The sequence below is a fragment of the Narcine bancroftii genome, chromosome 2 (genome assembly GCF_036971445.1).
Source record: "Narcine bancroftii isolate sNarBan1 chromosome 2, sNarBan1.hap1, whole genome shotgun sequence".
Classification (NCBI taxonomy): domain Eukaryota; kingdom Metazoa; phylum Chordata; class Chondrichthyes; order Torpediniformes; family Narcinidae; genus Narcine; species Narcine bancroftii.
The window spans coordinates 9,090,077-9,114,111 of NC_091470.1; the positions used below are offsets into that span (position 1 = coordinate 9,090,077).

Consider the following 24,035-nt stretch of genomic DNA (forward strand, 5'->3'; position numbering starts at 1 on the left):
GTCCCAGGTGCTAAAATTAAACAGCCTTCCTCTGCTCAGACTTTCAGCGCAATTGTTCACAGTCTGGGCTCCCTCCGTGTGACCCTTGCAGACCCAGGGGAAAGGAGGTGCAGGCCCAGGGGAGCGAAGAACGGAGGTGCAGCCCTGTTCCGAAGGGTTCAACTGCCTGGTCCTAATGGTGGCAGATTTGTACAGACTTTAAGTGGCCTGTTAAAGGAGTTAATGGTGTTTGGAAGAATCATTCTGCTCCTGTGAGGACTTTGCCCTAGATAGCGGCACATGCTGGGCAGCGGATCACAAGGGGTAGCACACTCTGAGAAGCAGGGCATCAGAAACTAGGCTAACACCGTCATTGAGCAGCAGCAGTAGAGGAGATGACCCTCCAGGCCTGTGACTACTGCAGCAGATCAGCACGGGGCTCAGCAACTGAAGGCCGTGGGCAACCTGCAGCTGAAGGATCCCCAAGGGCTGTGGGAGATTGGCTCAGGGGAACCAGTTCTCAGAGCCAGGTCTCAAGAGGGCGCTGAGGGCAAAAAGGGCTCCTGAAGGGCCTCGGGTGCTGAAGGCTTCCTGATTACATCGGGCGTCTGGATCTGGAGCTGGGGTGGTCGACGGATCGAATAGGAGTTTGTACAGCTGCAGAGGCTGCAGGAGGGCAGGGGGCGAATCCACGGACCGTCTTTTGCTTCTCTTTCTCCTATTGTTAGGGGTGCCGGGCTCATGGCAATTTTTTTTGTCTTAGGACAGGCATGTATATTACATTTTTAATGTATTAGGACATGACAATAAAAGGAAACTTGAACCTTGATTTTGCCAATGAGAAATAGTAAATTCAAATAATATTCACTTTCAGCCAAACTTGCAAAATGACTTGATGAGTTTCATGGTTTCAGTTAATTCAGGACCAATTCTTCTTCCTATCAATTCTCCAACAATTGCACAACTTCAGGATTGAATAGAGATGCGGAGGGATTTCTTCCGCCAGAATGTGCTGCCACACAGGTTGTGGAGGCCGTTAAGGCAGAGATTGGTTCTTGATTAGCCAGGGCATCAGAGGTAAAGGGGAGAAGGCAGGGCAGTGGGGCTGAGTAGGAAAATGGATCAGCCATGATTGTTTGGCATGGAAGATCTGATGGGCTGAATGGCCTATTTCTGCTCCAATGTTTTATGGTTGTTAGTGATATTTACTGTGAAAAACTTAAGCTCTCCATCATCTCCTCCTCAGCACCTCTGATGCCCATGCTTGGTGGGGGGGCGGGGGGGTTTAGAACTGAAAAGTACAGGTTTAAGGTGGGAAATTTAATGAAGATCTGAGGGCAGGTTTTTCACACAGAAGGTGATGGTGGTGGTGGTGAGGCATGTCTAAGGAAGGATGTGTTGGCCTTGGAGAGGGTCCAGAGGAGGTTTACGATAATGATCCTGGGGATGAGAGGGTTAAGTTTTGGGCTCATCGTTTAAGAAAGGACGTTAGAGAGAGTTCAGAGGAGGTTCACGAGGATGACTTCAGGAATGAAAGAGTTATCGTGTGTGGAGTGTTTGACAGCGCTTGGCCTGTACTTGTAGGAATTTGGGAGAATGAGGGGGAATCTCATTGAAACATTTTGAATGTTGAAAGGCTGTGGACAGAGTAGATGTAGAAAGGTTGTTTCCTCTGGTGGGAGAGTCTAGGACAAAAGGGCACAACTTCAGGTCTATAGGGTGACAATTAGAACAGTGATGTGAAGGAATTTATTTCGCCGGGGGGGTGGTAAATCTGAGGAATTACTTGCCACAGGCCATTGTGGTGGCCTTAAGGCAGGGATTGATAGATTCTTCATTAGCCAGCGGTGTGCTACCAGATGAGGTGGTAAATACGAGCTCAGTTTTAACATTTGGACAGGTACATGGATGGGAGAGGTATGGAGGGCTATGGACTGGGTGCAGGTCAGTGGAACGAGGTAGAATAATAGTTCGGCACAGACCAAAAGGGCCATTGGGGCCTGTTTCTGTGCTGTAATGTTCTCTGGTTCTATATATAACATATATAACAATTACAGCACGGAAACAGGCCATTAGGCCCTTCTAGTCCGCACCGAACCAAACACCCCTCTCTAGTCCCACCTCCCTGCACAATGCCTATAACCCTCCATCTTCTTCTCATCCATATACCTGTCCAACCTTTTCTTAAATAATACAATTGACTCCGCCGCCACTATTTCTCCCGGAAGATCATTCCACACGGCTACCACTCTCTGAGTAAAGAAGTTCCCCCTCATGTTACCTCTAAACCTCTGCCCCTTAATTCTTAACTCATGTCCTCTTGTTTTAATCTTTCCTCCTCTTAACGGAAATAGTCTATCCACATCCACTCTGTCTATCCCTTTCATAATCTTAAATACTTCTATCAAATCCCCTCTCAACCTTCTACGCTCCAAAGAATAAAGAGCCAATCTGTCCAATCTCTCCCCATACTCCAGATGCTTAAACCCAGGCAACATTCTGGTAAACCTTCTCTGCACTCTCTCCACTCTGTTTATATCCTTCCTATAATTAGGCGACCAGAACTGCACACAGAACTCCAAATGAGGCCGCACCAAAGACACAAGAGAAACTTGTCCGTGAACTACTCTTTGCAGACGATGCCGCTTTAGTTGCCCATTCAGAGCCAGCTCTTCAGCGCTTGACGGCCTGCTTTGCGGAAACTGCCAAAATGTTTGGCCTGGAAGTCAGCCTGAAGAAAACTGAGGTCCTCCATCAGCCAGCTCCCCACCATGACTACCAGCCCCCCCACATCTCCATCGGGCACACAAAACTCAAAACGGTCAACCAGTTTACCTATCTCGGCTGCACCATTTCATCAGATGCAAGGATCGACAATGAGATAGACAACAGACTCGCCAAGGCAAATAGCGCCTTTGGAAGACTACACAAAAGAGTCTGGAAAAACAACCAACTGAAAAACCTCACAAAGATAAGCGTATACAGAGCCGTTGTCATACCCACACTCCTGTTCGGCTCCGAATCATGGGTCCTCTACCGGCACCACCTACGGCTCCTAGAACGCTTCCACCAGCGTTGTCTCCGCTCCATCCTCAACATCCATTGGAGCGCTTTCATCCCTAACGTCGAAGTACTCGAGATGGCAGAGGTCGACAGCATCGAGTCCACGCTGCTGAAGATCCAGCTGCGCTGGATGGGTCACGTCTCCAGAATGGAGGACCATCGCCTTCCCAAGATCGTGTTATATGGCGAGCTCTCCACTGGCCACCGTGACAGAGGTGCACCAAAGAAAAGGTACAAGGACTGCCTAAAGAAATCTCTTGGTGCCTGCCACATTGACCACCGCCAGTGGGCTGATAACGCCTCAAACCGTGCATCTTGGCGCCTCACAGTTTGGCGGGCAGCAACCTCCTTTGAAGAAGACCGCAGAGCCCACCTCACTGACAAAAGGCAAAGGAGGAAAAACCCAACACCCAACCCCAACCAACCAATTTTCACCTGCAACCGCTGCAACCGTGTCTGCCTGTCCCGCATCGGACATGTCAGCCACAAACGAGCCTGCAGCTGACGTGGACTTTTTACCCCCTCCATAAATCTTCGTCCGCGAAGCCAAGCCAAAGAAGAATTAGGCGACCAGAACTGCACACAGAACTCCAAGTTAGGCCGCACCAACGTCTTATACAATCTCAACATTACCTCCCAACTCCTACATTCCATGCAATGATTGATAAAGGCCAGCATACTAAAAGCCTTCTTCACCACCCTATTCACGTGAGTTTCTACCTTCAGGGAATGATGTACCGTTACTCCTAAATCTTTCTGCTCTTCTGTATTCCTCAATGCTCTCCCATTTACCACATATGTCCTGTTCTGATTCTTCTTACCAAAATGAAGCACCTCACACTTATCAGCATTAAATTCCATCTGCCATTTTTCAGCCCACTTTTCTAAGCAGCCCAAATCCCTCTGCAATCCTTGAAAACCTTCTTCATTATCCACTATTCCACCTATCTTAGTATCGTCTGCATATTTACTAATCCAATTCACCACCTCATCATCTAGATCATTAATGTATATAACGAACAACAATGGGCCCAATACAGATCCTTGAGGCACACCACTGGTCACCGGCCTCCAACCTGACAGACAATTATCCACTACCACCCTTTGGCCTCTCCCTTTCAACCAATGTTCAATCCATTTGACTATCTTAAAATTTATACCTAAAGACTGCACCTTCCTAACTAACCTTCCATGTGGTACCTTATCGAAGGCCTTACTGAAGTCCATATAGACAACATCCACTGCGCTACCCTCATCCACATTCCTAGTCACCTCTTCAAAAAATTCAATCAGATTGGTCAAACATGACCTTCCTCCCACAAATCCATGTTGAGTGCTCCTGATCAGACCCTGTCTATCCAGATGTTTATAAGTACTATCTCTAAGAATTTTCTCCATTAATTTATCTACCACAGACGTCAAACTTACAGGCCGATAGTTGCCAGGCTTCCTCCTTGAACCCTTTTTAAATAACGGAACCACATGCGCAATGCGCCAATCCTCCGACACTATCCCCATATCTAATGACATTTGGAAAATTACCGCCAGAGCCTCTGCTATTTCCTCCTTCACTTCTCTCAATGTCCTGGGGAAGATCCCGTCTGGTCCCGGAGACTTATCCACCTTTATATTCTTCAAAAGCCTTAAAACTACACCTTTTGTAATCTCTATATTCCCCATATTTACCCAATTTGCTTTTTTTTATCTCACATCTCCCAATATCCTTCTCCTTAGTGAATACCGAAGAAAAGAAACTGTTCAATATCTCCCCCATTTCTCTAGGCTCCACACACAGTTTTCCGCTCTGATTTTCTAAGGGACCAATTTTGTCTCTAGCTTTCCTCTTACCATTAACATATTTGTAGAACCCTTTTGGATTAGTTTTCACCCTGCTTGCCATAGTTTTCTCGTACCTTCTTTTAGCTTTCCTAATTCCTCTCTTAAGATTCCTCTTACATTCAATGTATCTTTCAAACATATAAATATATAAATATATTTTTTTCAGACTTTGCATATTGAGGTAATTTAATATATTCTAATGCTGTTGGTGCATTTTGCGTAATTGTGTGGCTGTAGTAAGAAGGGATTTTGCTGCATCTTTACATTTATATATAACAATGAACTCAAATTCGTAAGTAACACCATAAAACCATCAAGTGCATTTTAATTTCCTCCTCAGTTCAAAGGAATTTCATGACAGTCAGTAAATGCAGACTTTGGAGGCAAGAACAATATTATAGGAATTGTTAAAAGACATCAGATCATGCAGGGAATGGGTAATTAGGGACTATTTTTTACATTATTGGCAAGGCAAGCCTTTAGTGTTCATCTTAGAAATGTTTGACTGCTCGTGGCCTGTACTCCATGGAATTTGGGGGAGTAATTGAAACATTTCAAATGTTGAAAGGCAAAGATTGGTTGTTTCCCACGGTGGGAGAGTCTAGGATAAGAGGACACAACTTCAGGATTGAAGGGCATCCGCTTAGAACAGAGATGCAGAGAAATTTCTTCAGCCAGAGGGTGGTGAATCTGAGGAATTCATTGCCACAGGTGGTTGTGGAGTCCAGGTCATTGGGTGTATTTAAGGCAGAAATTGATAGGTTATGGGGAGAAGGCCAGGCAGTGGGGCTGAGTGGGGAAATGGATCAGCTTGTGTTTAAATATCGGGGCAGACTCAATGGGCTGAATAGCCTATTTCTGCTCCTATGTCTTATCGTCTTACCTCGGTTACAAGTATGCAGCGACCACTGTAAACTTTCATCCCTTTTGTCACTGTCTGCGTCCTGTCTGCACCATGCTTTGTGGTTGCTCGCCTCTACCAGGGTGGTGCAGACACACCGAGAGGAAGGGATTAGAAGTGCTGACTTCATTATTGAGCTCTTACAACCTTATGCTACTTATGACCAAAATAAAACGTCTGTGGGTGCATACGATAGTGACCGTCTCTCAGTTGCCATTCTGTAAGTGCGGTAGGCTCGCCAAAGAAGATGGCGAGCAAGAGAAAAGTCCATCCCTTCAATAGGGACTGCCTCGGCGAAGGGGTTTTGTATGATTATTAATTAATTGATTCTACCGCAGTGATTTTTTAAAAAATTGGCGAGGAGGGGTTGCTAGAGCCTCTGGTGGTGGGCAATGCCACATGCTCCCTCTGATAGAGGTCCAGACACTGCGGCAGCAAATTTGCTAACTGTTGCTCTCTCGGCCGCTCGGCCCTGTCATTGTAATGAGGCAGGCGTGTTCCTCCTCTGTACTTATCCTCTTATATCTGAGCCCAGCGCGCACGTCAGGTGGTGGGACCGAAAACAGACAGACCTCGTCAAACTTCACCACATCGCTTGATGGCAAACATCACCTGACTGGTCAACGTTTCGCTGCACACTTTTGAATGTATGTTTATAGAGGCTGGAATTGTATCACGATATACAAAGTGGTTATGAATCACAGCACCAGATGTATCAAGATGGATAAGTGAGGGAGTGTTGTTACAGGTTTAAAGTGAGTGTGTCTGGTGGAAACAAAGACACATTCATCCTTCCGTCCTACTTCCATTTCCAGATACGACTGGTCGGTCAGAACGGAACACAGTCGTAAATCAGGGACATTTAGATCCCCCTACACTACATCAAAGAACGGGATGTCCTTGGGCAATGGAGCTGGATCATGAAGATCAAACCCCCCCCGCCACGTATGTTCAATTCAGCTGTTCCACTCTTCAACCACAACCTCATCTGCCAAGTTAGACAAAGAAAAATGCATACCCAGGAGTGATCCCAAGTCAGAAATCCCATTAGGACAAATACACAAGCTGAGAGGGCAGAAATGAAAAAGCTCTGAAGTGTGAATTTAGAAGTTCGGATATTTTCTGTCCTTAAAATATGTTCAGTTATTTATTTACAGTGGTTGAGCACTTAGAAAGGTAATGTTACATTTCTATGTCCTTTTCAAAATGATAACAAAATGGTGTATTTGTAAAGTATATTGTAACACACGAAGCATGACAGATCACTCGCACATGGTAAACAGTCAGAAATGTAATCAGTTTTTAGGAATTTTTCAGTCTGCAAGCCCCACTGGCAAAGCCATCACTGACTCCCCTTCCCTAACTGCCCATGGGAAGATGGAGGGGAGCCACGGTCCGGGTGAAGGTGCTTCCACAATGACGCTGAGGACGGAGTTCCATGATTCAGACCCAGCAGTGAGCAAGAAATGAGCATTGTATTTCCTAATAAGGATGGTGAGATGTGGCGATATCCCTGTGCACCTGGTGCCTTGTTGTCCTTGGTGGAAGGGGCATAGGCATGAAGAGTGGCCTGGGTGAGTAACCACCGTGCATTTTGCAGATGGTTCGCCCTGCAGGCGGTTAAACAGGACAGTCTGAAGGCGCTGGGGTTGAGTGCCATGCACAAAAGTGCCAGAGAAATTCAGCAGGGACATGGCAGGGTTCTCAGGAAGTAAGAGGCAACCAACATTTTGGGCCCCAGACCTTCATCAAGGTATGAGCAAAAAGCAGACAGGTGCCTTAATAAAAACGTGGGGGAAGAAGGGAGGAGGAAAGGAGGGAGGAAGGGGAAGGATGAGAGGCACAAGCTAACAGGTAAGAGGTCATAGGTGGATATAGGTGGGAGGCTAGGATAGAATTTATTTTTTTTAAATTTAAACATACAGCACGGTAACAGGCCATTTCGGCCCTTGAGTTTGCGCCGCCCAGTTTACACCCCATTAACCTACAACCCCTGTTTCAAACAGTGGGAGGAAACCGGAGCCCCCGGGGAAAACCCACGCAGACACGGGGAGAACATACAAACTTCTTAGAGACAGTGTGGGATTCGAACCCCAGTCCCAATCGCGAGAAGTGATTAGGTGAGAGGGTAGATCTCTGTTAGGAGAGGGAAGAGAAGGGGTCAACTCCATTAACATCTGCACTCAAATAGTCTCCATATACCAAGAATACCTGTCCACCAGTCTCCCAACTAAGACATCAGCAAGCAATTCCTATCTTTTATTCACCCCATTTATTACCAAAGTTAAAGTTTCTACAACAATACTGGCAATCTTGCTGACTACAGAGGCAGCAGGTCCGCCTGGACAACCAGTGTGGGTATCATTTAGGGGCAGCGCAGTTACAGCGCCAGTGATCTAGACCGGGATTCGAATCCCGTGCTGTCTGTAAGGGGATCGTATGTTCTCCCCACATCAGCATGGATTTCCTCGGGGGGGTCTGGTTTACTCCCATCCTTCACAACGTACCAGGAATTTTAGGTTAATTGGGCGGCATGGGCTCGTGGACCAGAAGGGCCTGTTACTGTGCTGTATGTCTCAATTTAAAAAAAAGCAGTTCCTGGATCAAATAATTATTGGTTTATAACACTAAGGCGTGCTCCACAGCACCAGCACCAATGAGAACATTGTCAAACAAAGTTTGATGATTGCTCTCTTGAAGTGGCCTTCAAGAGAGGGAATGGCAGATCTGAAAGCACTGCTCCCAATGGTGGACTGAAGAAACAATCGAGAGCAGGTAGAAGAACGCAGAAATCTAACCGAGGTTAAATTTAAGTATTAGACATGCAGACCCTTTCGACCCAGAGCCCGTGCCGCCCAATTACACCCAATTGACCGACACGTTTGAATTGGTGGGAGGAAACTGGAGTCCACAGGGAAAACTCGAGCAGACACGTGGAGAAGGAACAAACTCCTTACAGGCAACATACCAACTCCTTACAGGTGAGATACAAACCAGATGGCTAAGGGTTGAAAGAGGAGAGGTTTTGAGGGAATACATAGGGGATCTTCTTCGCAGAGAGTGGTGGGAGTGTGGAACAAGCTGCCAGCTGAAGTGGTGAAGGAAGGCTCAATTTTAACATAGTAGAGAAATTTGGACAGGATGGGATATGGTCTGTGTGCGGGTCAGTGGGGACGAATCAGAATGATAGTTTGGCACAGGCGATAAAACCAAGGGGCCTGTTTTCTGCGCTGTAATTTTCTCTGGTTTTATAGCGGCTCAATGCTCAGTGGAGTTCTGATGCAAACCACAGACCCCCTCTCCCAACGACCTGCTAGTGCAGCAGTACATGAAGATGGAAGGACTGATGACTGCTGTAGCAGTCTTTTTACATCAACGCATTCCTTGCTGACACACCACGCTGCAGGCAGTACATTCTCTCTGAATCACCATCAGTAGAGCTGATCACACCTACCTGTCTCAAAGTCTTCAGCTGCTATGCACTCCTCAATGGATTCCTTGAGACCCAGGCTGGCAGCTGTTGGCAGGGGGCCCAACAGAGACAAGATGTTGGGGGGCTTGGGAGGAGGCTCCGATTCCTTCTCCTCCTCCGTCCTGTCGTTGGCTGGTGGTTGGTCTCCATTCAGCAAATTATCATAGAGGTCCTTGTTGAGATGGTTTGCGACTGCTGTTAACTCTTCGTCCTCCCCCTCTTCCTCCCCTAAGGAGACTACTGAGGCTCCATCATCCTGACCATCTGGAAAACAACATGAGCTCAGTCATAAATAGGATCACTATGAAAACTTCAGCATGAGCTGGAGTGAGACAGACTCATCCTCAGGAAAGAACTATCTGCAGGACATCTAACCATCCAAACCGCTATACGAGATTCCAACATCTAATATATATCATAGAACCACAGAATGTTACACCACAATCAACAGGCCATTCAACCCTTCTGGTCTGTGCCAATCAATAAAATCAGCTAGTCCCACTGGCTTGCTCTCATTCCGTAACCCTCCAGACCTCTCCTATCCATGTATTTATCGTATTTATTTTTAAAACTCAAGATTGAATCTGCATTGACTAAATCAGATGGCAGCTCATTCCACACTTTCCTAATGTTCCCCTTCTACCTCTCCCCTTTCAGCCTAAAGCTATGACCTCTCGCATTTATCTCCCCCAATCTAAGTGGAAACCTACTCTCTCTATACCGCTCATAATCTTATAAACTCTATCAAGTCTCCCCTCATTCTTCATCATCCCAAGGAGTAGAGTCCTAACCTGTTTAATCTTTCCCAGTGACTCAACTCCTGAAGACCTGGCAACATCTTAGTAAATCTTCTCTGCACTCTTTCAATGCTATTGATATCTTTCCTGCTGCTGGGTGACACAACATTCTAAGTGTGATCTCACCAATGACTTGAATAATTTCAATATAACATCCCATGTATCTGTTATTCAAAACACAGTAAAATCCCTGTTTTCCAGAATTCGATCAATTGGTTAAAAAAAGGGGGAAAATAAATAAGTAAAAAATATGAAAGTTTAAAATTGGCGCCCCCCCACAGTTAGTTCGCCAATCCATGCAACACACAATCTCAAGCAACTGGCAAATTCACTTATCGAGCTTCAACCAATCCCCAAAGGTGCTGGATACCAGCTATTGTATAACAGCTATTAGTACAGGCAAATAGGGTTGGATTGGGTAGAAAACTTGGACAGTATGGACAATTTGGACCAAAGGGCCTGTTTCTGCGCTACAAAATCCTATAAACCCCAAACCCCTCCCCTAAATTAAACCAGTTTTAAACACATGGACGGCTCTAGTTCTTCATACTTAAGTTCTGAAGCACACTACTAGATGCTAGCTGTTGACTCACTCCATGGAATCTAATTTAATTTTTATGAACATCCTAAAGCCCTCAATTAGATTCCAATCTGTAATTATTTTTTTCTCACATTTCCTTTTAAACCCTTATCCCTGTTAGATTCCAGCTTATGTTACTCCTAGGTACATTATTCAGTATGTTCTTATCTAAATTGATCAAGTATGTCATGGAACAAATGGGGATTAAGGAGGAGGAGGTGCTTGTGGTCTTCCAGCAAATTCAGGTGGATAAATCCCCTGGGCCGGATATGATATTCCCTCTGACCTTGCAGGAGACAAGTGTACGAATTGCAGGGGCCCTGGCAGATACATTCAAAACGTCCTTGGCTATGGAGGAGGTGCTGGAGGATTGGAGGGCAGCTCATGTTGTCCCGTTGTTCAAAGGCTCCAAAAATAAACCAGGTAATTATAGGCCAATGAACCTGACGTCGGTAGTAGGTAAATTATTGGAAGGTGTTCTGAGAGGTATAGGTATTTGGACAGCCATGGGCTGGTTAAGGACAGTCAGCAAGGCTTTCTGTGCGATAGGTCGTGTTTTTTGATTAAGTTACCAAGAAGGTAGATGAAGGAAAGGCTGTGGATGTTGCCTCCATGGACTTTAGTAAAGCCTCTGACAAGGTCCCACATGGGAGGTTAGTTCAGAAGGTACAGACACTCGGTATCCATGAAGAGGTTGTGAAGTGGATTCAAAATTGGCTGGGTGGGAGAAAACAGAGAGTAGTGGTGGATGGTGTTTCTCAGACTGTGACTAGTGGTGCCTCAGGGATTGGTGCTGGGACCCTTGTTGTTTGTTGTCTATCTCAATGATCTGGATGATAATGTGGTCAATTGGATCAGCAAGTTTGCAGATAACACTAAGATTGGAGTTGCTGTGGACAGTGAGGAAGATTTTCAAAGCTTGCAGAGGGATCTGGGCCAACTGGGAGAAAGGTCCAAAAAATGGCAGTTGGAGTTTAATGCAGACAAGTGTGAGGTATTGCAAAGGCAAATCAAGGAAGGACGTACACAGTAAATGGTTGGGAAACTGAGGAGTGCAGAGGAGCAGAGAGATCTGGGGATACAGGTACTTTGTTCTCTGAAGGTGGCATCACAAGTGGACAGGGTTGTAAAGAAAGCTTCAGGCATCTTGGCCTTTATAAATCAAAGTGTTGAGTAAAGGAGTTGGGATATTATGTTGAAGTTGCTTAAGACATTGGTGAGGCCAAATTTGCAATATTGTGTGCAGTTCTGGTTGCCTAACAACAGGAAAGATACCAATAAAATTGAAAGTGCAGAGAAGACTTACTAAGAGGTTGCCAGGTCTTCAGGAGTTGAGTTACAGGGAAAGGTTATACAGATTAGGACTTTATTCCTTGGAACAAAGAAGAATCAGAGGAGATTTGATAGAGGTTTACAAGATTATTGGAGGTATAGACAGAGTGGATATGCGTAGGCTATTCCCACTTAGATTGGAGGAGATAAATATGACAGGACAAGGCTTTTGGGGGAAAATGAGGGGGATCTTCTTCACTTGGAGAGAGGTAGGAAGGTGGAATGAACTGCCACCTTACGTGGTGAATGTGAACTCGATTTTAAGAATAAAATGGATGGAAGAGGTCTGGAGGGTTATGGAATGGGAGCAGGTCATTGGGACTAGTGGAATAATGATCAGCACAGACGAGAAGGGCTGAATGGCATTTTTTGCACTGCAGTGTACTATAGTTCTATGGTAAGAACATTTCCATGGTAGGGGAGTCTAAGACAAAAGGCCACAACTTCAGGATTGAAGGGCGCCCATTTGAAACAGAGATATGGAGGAATTTCTTTAGCCAGAGATTTCAGATTTATTGTCTGAGAATATACATGACATCTCATATAACCCTGAGATTCCTTTTTTCCGCAGGCCAGGCAGAATTACCACTAACTGGTTCTGCAAAAAACAACTGTACATAGTCTATACATGTAAACAAATAAAGAACTGTATACAGATAACAAATGTAAATAAATTAACTGTGCGATACAGAGAGAATAAAAGAAAATCAATAAAGTGCACAAGTGAGAGTCCTTAAATGAGTCCCTGATTGAGTTTGTGCTTGAGGAGTCTGATGGTGGAGGGGGAGCAGCTGTTCCTGATCCTGGTGGTGCGAGTCTTGTGGTACCGATACCTCTTTCCTGATGGCAGCAGCGAGAACAGAGCGTGTGCTGGGAGGTGAGGGTCTTTGATGATTGCTGCTGCTCTCCGACAGCAGAGTTCCCTGTAGATGTTCTCGATGGAGGGGATGGTTTTGCCTGTGTTGCTCTGGGCTGGGTCCACTACCTTTTGGAGAGCTTTACGCTCAGGGATATTGGTGTCCCCATTTCAGACCATGGTGCAACCAGACTGGATACTTTCCTCTACACCTCTGTAGAAATTTACCAGGGTTTCCCGTGCCATACCAAACCTCCATAAACTCCTGAGGAAGTAAAGCTGACATGCTTTCTTCACGATGCCATTGGTGTATTGGGTCCAAGAAAGTGACTCCCCAAGAACTTAAATTTGCTCACCCCCTCCGTCTCTGACCCCCCCAATGATCACTGGAGGTTGTTGTTGGTGCACCATTCAGCCAAGTTTTTCAATCTCCCTCCTGTATGAACTGGGATTTGCTACCACGGGCAGCTGTGGAGGCCAGGTTGTTAGGTGTATTTAAGGCAGAGATTGGTGAGTATCTGAATAGTCTGGGTATCAAAAGTTATGGGGAAAAGAAAGGGGATTGGGGTTGAGTGGGAGAATGGATCAGCTCATGACAGAATGGCGGAGTGGATTTGACAGGCCGAATGACCTACTCTGCTCCTATATCTTATGGTCTTATCAAAAAGTTAGAAAGAGAAGCAGCTTGAAAATCTTTCGTCCAAAATTTACACTGATCATCCACCATGTTAATACCATTAATCCCAATGTTCATACCATTTTTTTCACCTCAACACCCCGCCCCCCCACCCCACCCTACCACTAACCTACATGAAGGATAATTTATAGCAGCCAATGGCTTTGGAGTCTGGGAAGAAACCAGAACAGCAGACTGAAACGTGCAGTCACAGGGGCCGGAAGCAAACTCCACTCAGACAGCAGCATGTCAGGAGTAGAACCCTAACCCTAACTCTGGACAGGTACTGTGAGGAAGGGGCTCCATTAGCTGCCCACTGGGTCACCACAGCTCACACCAAAACCAGGACATTTGCTTTCTTCACAGCTTGCACGTCAGTGAGTTTTTTTTGCCTCCAAATGGGCACTGAATATTTCACGGGGGTTACATCACACTGATTTAATCGTTTAGTGCCTTCATACCTTTAGTGCCTGCAAGTGGGCACTGAATATTCCACGGGGTTACATTGCATTGAGTTAATCGTTTAGTGCCTCCAGACCTTTAGTGGCTCCAAATGGGCACTGAATATTTCACGGGGGTTACATCACACTGAGTTAATCGTTTAGTGCCTCCATACCTTTAGAATACATCAAAATAGTCTAAAACATTTCTGCAGCTCATGAAAGGTGGGAATACATCTGCACAGTGTGTGTTCCACTTTGCTCAGGTGAGTCGGGTCAAAGTGGAGGGGTAATGGAGGAGGAGAGAAGTGTGGTGATTCTTGGCAGCTGAGCTAATCTCAGGGACCAAACACTAAGGATAAAAAAAGGTAAAGATTCCATTATTGTCATGTAATACTACATTTAGGATGTAACACACATGAAATTCTTTACCTTTTGTCTACCATAAGGCAGACAGAGAGTTGCCACTTTGTCCATCACCCCTCACAGAAACTTTCAGCACCTGGTGTTCATGGGCGGACTCCCCTCTAAGTACTGACCAGGCCTGAGCCTGCTGAGTTTCCGAGATCAGACAATCCCAGGTTCATTCAGGCACTATCTGATCTCAGAATCAGAATTTATTGTCGTGAACAAGTCACGAGATTCAGCGTCACAGGGCAAACATTCATACAAAACCACTTTTACAATAAATGAAAAGAACAAACTAGTGTATGAGAAGTTCGGCCGTGTCTTTGTTTCAATGATCATTCAGGAATCTGATGTCAGCGGGAAGAAGCTGCTGGGTGTTCATCTTTAGGCTCCTGCACCTTTTCCCTGAAGGTAGCAGAGTGAAGAGGGCCATGGCCTGGGTGGTGGGGGGGGCCTTGAGGATAGAGGCCACCTCTTGTAGATGTCCACGATGTGGTGGTCTGGTGCCTGTGATGTTGCAGGCCAAGTTAACAATCCTCAGAGCGCATGCTAATTCCAGACAAGTTTACAGCATCTCTCGATTACAGGTGGGGTTAAAGCCCCTTTCGGGACAAAGGACAAAATGGCTCACAAAGTAATTACTAGGTCTAACTGCAGGATTTTTTTTGCTTTAATGTATTAAGGTTGTGTAAGATAGAGTGCACTTCACTAACCCTTACTTTCTGAGACCCCCCTTCTCTCTCTTCCTATCCACCATCCTTTCCCAAAGCACACCATCAACTACTTCCCTCCCTCTCTTTCTACTTTCCACCTGCAACCCACAACTTCAGCCACCGTTTCCTCCCCCATCTGACCTCTCCCCTGGTGTTTTCTGGTATCAATCCGCATCCAACATGCCCTCCTCCATTATTTCAACCACGTATTAAGTGATCCCACTACTAGACACATATTCCCTTCTCCTCCCCCTCTCCATCTTCCGTAGGGGTCGCTCCCTCTGTGACTTCCTTGTCCACTCCTCCCTCCCCATCAATCACCTCCTTGGTTCCTACCCCTGTGACTGCAGGAGGATGCGCCATTTGTACCCACATCTCCTCCCTCACCACCATTCGGGGACCCCAACACTCCTTCCAAGAGAAGCAACATTTCACTTGTGAATCTGCAGGGGTCGCCTACGAGATCCAGTGCTCCAGCTGTGATCTCCTCTACATCGGAGAGACTAGGCACAGACTGGGAGATCTCTTTGTTGAGCACCTCGGCTCTGCCCGCCACAATAATGGGGATCTCCCAGGGGCCATCCATTTCAATTCCCCCCCTCCCCCATTCCCTTGCTGACGAGGTTTCATGCACTGACACCCTGAAACCACCCACAAATTGGAGGAACAATACCTCATCTTCCCTCTGGGCACCCTCCAACCAGAAGGCATTCATATCAATTTCTCTGGCTTTGGTTAAACCCCTCCCCCCCATTACCTTTCACCAGTTCCATCTGTTTCTCTCTTCCTTTTTCCCCCTGTCTCCTTTCACAGAGCCAAAATCTCCTCCTCTTATCATATCCAACTAACACCCAATGTTGATCTGGATGCCTCCCCCTGCCAGCCTTGTTTTTATTGTGAGCATTTCTGTTTTCTGTATATTCTTTGCCTATTCCTCGAGGAAGGGATCAGGCCCGAAACATCAGTGATATATCGGTACCCACTATGGATGCTGTGAGACCAGCTGAGTTCCAGCATTTCCGTGTTTTCATTATCACCTTCCTTCCTGTTCAGGTTTCAGCACCGGGAGGTTATCCCTGCAGCAACTGTTTCTGCCATCACCCTCACCTCCTTCCACCTTCCCCCTCTCTTTATTCCCTCTCTGTTTGTCTGCCCCCAATCACTCACTGTCTCTCAACTCCTTCTCTTCCCCTGGCTCCTGCTCTCCATTACTCCCAGTCCACCAAGTCAAGTCAAGTCAAGTTTATTATCATCTGATTGTACAAGTACCACCCAATGAAACAGCATTATCTGGTCCTTGGTGTAAAACACGCAGACACACAACCAAACATAACACACATACAGACAAATAGCAGCGCAAGTATTATAGCTATCTTTAAATAAATAAATATTGTTTCGTGAAGATGGGAGGGTCAGTGGGAGCCGTTCCTTTGGTCTTCAGCATTCTCACTGCCTGTGGGAAGAAGCTGTTCCTCAGCCTGGTGGAGCTGGTTCTGATCCTCCTGGATCTCTTCCCCAAGGGGAGCAGCTGAAAGATGATGTGTGCAGGGAGGAAGGGGTCCTCAATGATTTTGTGCATTCTCTTCAGACAACAATCCCAGTAGATCATGTCAATGGGCGAGATTCTAGTGATCCTCTCTGCCACTCTTTTGGCCCTGTGGATTGACCTCCGATCCATTTCTAACCATCCGAGACGCTCATAGCCATGAACAATATTTATTTATATAGTTAAATATTTGTACTGCATATGTATTGTTTGTCCGTATGTGTGTTACATCTGGTTGTATGTCTATGTGTTTTGCACCGATGACCAGAGCACACTGTTTCATCAGGTTGTACTTGTACAATCATGTGACAATAAACTTGACTTGTTTGTGCGATGCCCACAAAAACGCGCCAACGCCTCCCCTTTCTCCGAAGTTCAGTCTGTCCCCTCCGTGTCTCAACAATAGTCACAAAGGCACCCTCGAAAGCAGTCTTGCTGGATACCTCTCTCATTCATACATTCAGACAGTCCCTCATCTCAGGCAACCTCTTCTGCACTCTCTCTATTGCTGCCACATCCTTCCCATGATCAGAATTGTACAAAATACTCTTAACTAAAATTTAAATGACCAACAAGTGAGACAAAGGGGATGCAGTAGATGTTGCATATGTAGATTTTCAAAGCCAGGTGCCACACAAGATGAGTACAGGAGAGACACGACATAGTAGAGCCTTGGCTGATGGGCAGGAAAAGGAGACTGGGAAGCAAGGGATCCTATTCTGACTGGCTACCGGTTCCCGGTGATGTTCTGCAAGGGTTGGTGTTGGGGCAGCTTATTTTTACGATGCATATTAATGATTTGGATTGTGGAATAAATGGGTTTGTTGGCTATGTTTGCAGGTGATACTAATATAGGTGGAGGGGCAGGTAATGAGGAGGAAACGGAGAGGCTGCAGAGATGAGGAGAACGGGCAAAAAATGTAACAAATGAAATACAAATGTATTTGCACTTTGGTAGAAGGAATAAAAGGGTAGACTATTATTTGGATGGGAACAAATTCAAAGTTCGGTATTGCAAAGGGACTTGGGAGTCCCCATGCAGGATCCCCTAAAGGTTAATCTCCAGGTTAGGTCGGTGGTGAAGAAGGAAAATGCAATGTTGCCATTCATATCTAGAAGAATAGGATACAAGAGCAGGGATGTGGTGCTGAGGATTAATAGGGCCATGATGAGGTTTCACTTGGAGGACGGGGCACAGTTTTGGGATCCTTATTTAAGAATGGATGTGTTGGCATTGGCGAGAAGATTTATGAATGACTCCTGGAATGTAGAAATTAGCATATGAGGAATGTTAGACAGTTCTTGGACTGCACTCTTTGAAGAATGAGGAGAAGTCAAGAACAAGAGGGCACAAATTCAGCTATGAAGGGCACCCATTTAAACAGCGATGTGGAGATATTTCTTTATCCAGAGAGTGATGAACCTCTGGAGTTTGTTGCCACAGGTAGCCTGTGGAGGTCAAGTCATTGATGTATTTAAGGTAGAGATTGATAGAAACATAGAAGATAGGAGCAGGAGTACGTCATTCGGCCCTTCGAGCCTGCTCCGCCATTCAATGAGATCATGGCTGATCTTAAAGTTCAGTACCCCGTCCCCGCCTTCTCTCCGTAACCCCTAATTCCCTTATACAGAAGAAATATATCTAATTCCCTCTTAAATATATTCAATGAACCTGCCTCTACTGCCCTCTGTGGCAATGAATTCCTCAGATTCAACACTCTCTGGGAAATGAAATTCCTCCTCATCTCGGTCCTAAATGGTTGCCTATTATCCTCAAACCATGGCCCCAGGTTCTGGACTCCCCCACCATTGGAAACATCCCATCTGCATCCATTCTGTCCAGTCCTGCCAGAATTTTATAGGTCTCTATGAGATCCCCTCTCAATCTTCTAAACTCCAGGGAGTACAATCCCAATTTGCACAATCTTTCCGCATAAGTCATTGCTGCCATTCCAGGTATCAGCCTGGTGAATCGCCTCTACACTCCCTCCATTGCAAGAACATCCTTCCTTAGATAAGGTGACCAAAACTGCACACAATACTCCAGGTGTGGTCTCACCAAGGCTCTGTACAGCTGCAGCAAGGTATCCTTATTCCTATACTCAAACCCTCTTGATATGAAGGCCAACATACCATTTGCCTTTTTAACCGCCTGCTGTACCTGCATGCTTGGCTTCAGTGACTGGTGCACAAGAACCCCTCGGTCTCTCTGCACTTCCCCATCTCCCAATCTATTGCCATTCAAATAGTAATCTGCATTCCGGTTTGTATTACCAAAGTGGATAACCTCACATTTATCCACATTGTAGTGCATTTGCCATGTATCTGCCAAGTCCCCCAATTTATTCAAATCACACTGGAGCTTCCTGACCCCCTCTTCCGTGCACACAACCCCTCCTAGCTTAGTGTCATCTGCAAATTTGGAGATATTCCATCCAATCCCCTCATCCAGATCATTAATGTAAATTGTGAACAGCTGGGGTCCCAGTACAGATCCCTGTGGCACCCCACTGGTCACCGCCTGCCACTCAGAAAACAAGCCATTTATCCCAACTCTCTGTCTTCTATCTGCCAGCCAGTTCTCAATCCACATCAATACCTTGCCTCCAATCCCATGAGCCTTGATTTTGGAAGCCAGTTGTTTATGCGGGACCTTATCGAAGGCCTTTTGGAAGTCCAGGTACACCACATCCACTGGCTCTCCCCCATCTATTTTACCTGTCACCATCTCACAGAATTCCAATAGATTTGCCAAGCAGCATTTACCTTTTGTAAATCCATGTTGACTCCGTCCGATCCCTTCTCTGCTAGTCATAAGCTCTGCTATTACATCCTTAATAATGGATTCCATCATTTTGCCCACTACTGATGTAAGGCTCACCAGCCTATAATTCCCCGCTTTTTCTCTACCCTCCTTTATAAATTAGCTACCCTCCAATCCATGGGTACTGATCCTGAGTCTATCGAGTTCTGGAAAATAATTCTTAAAGCATCTGCTATCTGAATGGCCACTTCCTTAAGTACCCTAGGATGTAGATTATCAGGCCCTTGGGATTTATCTGCCTTCAATCCCATCAATTTCCCCAAGACCATGTCCTTAGAGATACTGATTTCTTTCAGTTCCTCCCTTGCATTAGTCTCTATGTTTCCCAACATCCTTGGGTGGTTATTTGTACCCTCTCTTGTGAAAACAGAACTAAAGTAAGAATTTAATTGGTCTGCCATTTCCTTATTCCCCATTATATATTCCCCTGATTCTGACTGCAAAGGACCTACTCTGGATTTCACCAATCTTTTCCTCTTGACATATTTATAAAAGCTTTTGCAGTTGGTTTTTATATTTGCCACAAGGTTACTTTCGTAATTTATTTTTGCTCTCTTGATTAATCCCTTTGTCCTCTTTGGTGCATCTTGCATCTCCCAGTCTTCGGTTGTGGTACTTTTTTTGGCCAATTGATATGCTCTCTCTTTGGACCTAATGCTGTCTCTAATTTCCCTTTTTATCCACGGTTAAGTCACCTTTTTTGGTTTATTTTTATGCCAAACGATTTTTGCAATTTCTCCATTAGATCTGTGAATGCTTTCCATTGTCTATCCGCAGTCAACTCCCCCATAAACACCACCCAATCAATCTTACTTAACTCCCATCTCATACCATCATAATTCCCTTTATTTAAATTCAGGACCTTGGTCTCGGTTTTAATTTCTTCACTCTCCATGTCGAGTGAGAATTCGATCATGTTGTGATCGCTCCTACCCAAAGGGCCTCGCACAACAAGATTGTTGATTAGCCCCTTATCATTGCATAATACCCAGTCTAAAATGGCCTGCTCCCGAGTTGATTCCTTGACATATTGGTCTAGATATCCGTCCCGTAAACATTCAAGGAATTCCTCCTCCTCAGTATTTTTACTAATTTGGCGAGTCCAATCTATATGTAAATTAAAGTCTCCCATGATGGCAGCTGTTTCCTTATTGCACGCTTTTCTAATTTCTCTTTTAATGCCTTCCCTCACCTCTACACTACTATTTGGAGGCCTATATACCACCCCCACTAACGTTTTCCACCCCTTGCTATTCCTCAGTTCTATCATATAGATTCCGCATCTTCTGAATTGATATCCTTTCTGTCAATCGTGTCGGTCCCTTCTCTCACCATCAATACTACCCCACCCCCTTTTCTTTCTTGCCGATCCCTCCTAAATATCGTATACCCCGGGATGTTAAGTTCCCAGGCTTGCTCACCTTGCAGCCATGTTTCTGTAATCCCAATCAAATCGTATTTTTTTGTATCAATTTCCACAGCCAATTCATCTACCTTGTTCCGAATGCTTCTTGCATTAAGATATAAAGCCTTCAGATTTGCTTTTTTCACCCTCCTTGCTCTTTCTGATTTTTTACTTTCGCTGCCTAACCTAACTTTTCCTGTTTTATCTTTTCTGTCCTTTGCCCTATCATACAGGTTCCCCTCCCCCTGCCAAATTAGTTTAAACCGCATCCAACAGCTCTACCAAACCTAGCTGCCAATATATTGACCCCTTTTGAGTTTAGGTGTAACCCATCCTTCTTGTAAAGGTCATGCCTTCCCCAAAAGAGTTCCCAATGGTCCAAGAAGCCAAATCCCTGTCTTTTACATCAGCCCCTCAGCCACACATTCATTTGTCTTAACCTTCCATTTTTGTCCTTGGCACAGGTAGCAATTCAGAGATCACCACCCTGGCAGTCCTGTTTCTTAGCTTCTGTCCTAGCTCGCTGTAATCCTTTTTCAGTACCTCCTCCCTCTTTTCATCTATGTCATTGGTACCCACATGTACCAAGACATCAGGCTGCTCGCCCTCTCCTTTTGGAATACTCTGGACCCGATTTGAGATATCCCGTACCCTTGCACCAGGGAGGCAACACACCATGAGGGCATACCTATCTGGCTCACAGAATTTCCTGTCTGCAACTCTGACAATGGAGTCCCCAATGACCACTGCATTCCTCCTTACCCTTTGTACCATCGTGCCAGGCTCAGTGCCAGTGACCTGGTCACTGCGGCCAGCTTCTGTCAGGTCATCTCCCTCAACAGCATTGAACACTATATACCTGTTGCTGAGAGGAGTAGTCACAGGTGTGTTCTCCATTCTCCAGGCATTTTTCTTCCCTCCTCTGACAGTTACCCACTTACCTGACACATCTGGTCTCCGGGTAACTATGTCCCTGAAAGTTGATTAGCCAGGGCATCAAAGGTTATGGGGAGAAGGTCGGGCAGTGGGGCTGAGTGGGAACATGGATCAGCTCATGATTGAATGGCAGGGCAGACTCAATGGGCTGAATGGCCTATTTCTGCTTCTAGGTCTTATGGTTCCATGATACAATAATCACAACCCGACTGCCTTCCTGTCCTGAAGGGACCCATCAAAATAGCTCTCATGGACAGGCTTGGAGATGCCTCTGAGTACGTCCTGGACTGGAAGAGGATCAGAAGCAGGTGTGATGCCATTGTCCATTTACAGTAGAGAGTTAGAGGTAAAATCCCTGCTGCTGGTGTGGACCCTCGGGGAGCGGAGATGCAGCGGGCCCAGCCGCCCAGTCAACCGCTGTCAGCTCTGACCGGGCTTTGAATGGCCCATTGAGGGACCCAACGGTGGTCTTAGTTGATATCCCGTGACCGGGGGGGGGGTCTGCGCCCAAGATGGCAGCACCTATTAATTAGCAGCGGCCACGAGAGGCTGCAGACTCTGGGAAAGCAGGGGACTGGAGCAGGGCACCAGACGACGGGAAGATCATCCATCCTGGGGTATACGATATTTAGGAGGGATCGGCAAGAAAGAAAAGGGGGTGGGGTAGTATTGATGGTGAGAGAAGGGACCGACACGATTGATAGAAAGGATATCAACTCGGAAGATGCGGAATTTATATGGGTAGAACTGAGGAATAGCAAGGGGCGGAAAACGTTAGTGGGGGTGGTATATAGGCCTCCAAATAGTAGTGTAGAGGTGAGGGAAGGCATTAAAAGAGAAATTAGAAAAGTGTGCAATAAGGAAACAGCTGCCATCATGGGAGACTTTAATTTACATATAGATTGGACTCGCCAAATTAGTAAAAATACTGAGAAGGAGGAATTCCTTGAAAGTTTACGGGACGGTTATCCAGACCAATATGTCGAGGAACCAACTCGGGAGCAGGCCATTTTAGACTGTGTATTATGTAATGATAAGGGGCTAATCAACAATCTTGTTGTACGAGGCCCTTTGGGAAGGAGCGATCACAATATGATCGAATTCTCACTCGACATGGAGAGTGATGAAATTAAAACCGAGACCAAGGTCCTGAATTTAAATAAAGGGAATTATGATGGTATGAGACGGGAGTTGAGTAAGATTGATTGGGTGGTGTTTATGGGGGAGTTGACTGTGGATAGACAATGGAAAGCATTCACAGATCTAATGGAGAAATTGCAAAAATCGTTTATACCGGTTTAGCATAAAAATAAACCAAAAAAGGTTACTTAACCGTGGATAAAAAGGGAAATTAGAGACAGCATTAGGTCCAAAGAGAGAGCATATCAATTGGCCAAAAAAAGTACCACAACCGAAGACTGGGAGCAGTTCAAGATGCACCAAAGGAGGACAAAGGGATTAATCAAGAGGGCAAAAATAAATTATGAAAGTAAGCTTGCGGCAAATATAAAAACCGACTGCAAAAGCTTTTATAAATATGTCAAGAGTAAAAGATTGGTGAAATCCAGAGTAGGTCCCTTGCAGTCGGAATCAGGGGAATATATAATGGGGAATAAGGAAATGGCAGACCAATTAAATCTTACTTTAGTTCTGTTTTTACAAGAGAGGATACAAATAACCTCCCAAGGATGTTGGGAAACATAGAGACTACTGCAAGGGAGGAACTGAAAGAAATCAGTATCTCTAAGGACATGGTCTTGGGGAAATTGATGGGATTGAAGGCAGATAAATCCCAAGGGCCTGATAATCTACATCCTAGGGTACTTAAGGAAGTGGCCATTCAGATAGCAGATGCTTTAAGAATTATTTTCCAGAACTCGATAGACTCAGGATCAGTACCCATGGATTGGAGGGTAGCAAATTTAAAAAGGAGGGTAGAGAAAAAGCGGGGAATTATAGGCCGGTGAGCCTTACATCAGTAGTGGGCAAAATGATGGAATCCATTATTAAGGATGTAATAGCAGAGCTTATGACTAGCAGAGAAGGGATCGGACGGAGTCAACATGGATTTACAAAAGGTAAATGCTGCTTGGCAAATCTATTGGAATTCTGTGAGATGGTGACAGGTAAAATAGATGGGGGAGAGCCAGTGGATGTGGTGTACCTGGACTTCCAAAAGGCCTTCGATAAGGTCCCGCATAAACGACTGGCTTCCAAAATCAAGGCTCATGGGATTGGGGGCAAGGTATTGATGTGGATTGAGAACTG

At 45.5% G+C, this 24,035-nt stretch overlaps 1 protein-coding gene across 4 annotated transcripts in view; it reads right to left on the minus strand.

Annotated features, from left to right (window-relative positions):
* The window catches only part of brf1b (BRF1 general transcription factor IIIB subunit b), a 430,911-nt gene that overhangs the window by 137,132 nt on the left and 269,744 nt on the right, over positions 1-24,035 (minus strand). For all 4 annotated transcript variants that reach the window (XM_069915762.1, XM_069915761.1, XM_069915763.1 and 1 more), the window contains exon 11: positions 9,237-9,518. In XM_069915762.1, the coding sequence (XP_069771863.1) occupies positions 9,237-9,518 (282 nt within the window). The remainder of the gene's footprint in view (positions 1-9,236; positions 9,519-24,035) is intronic.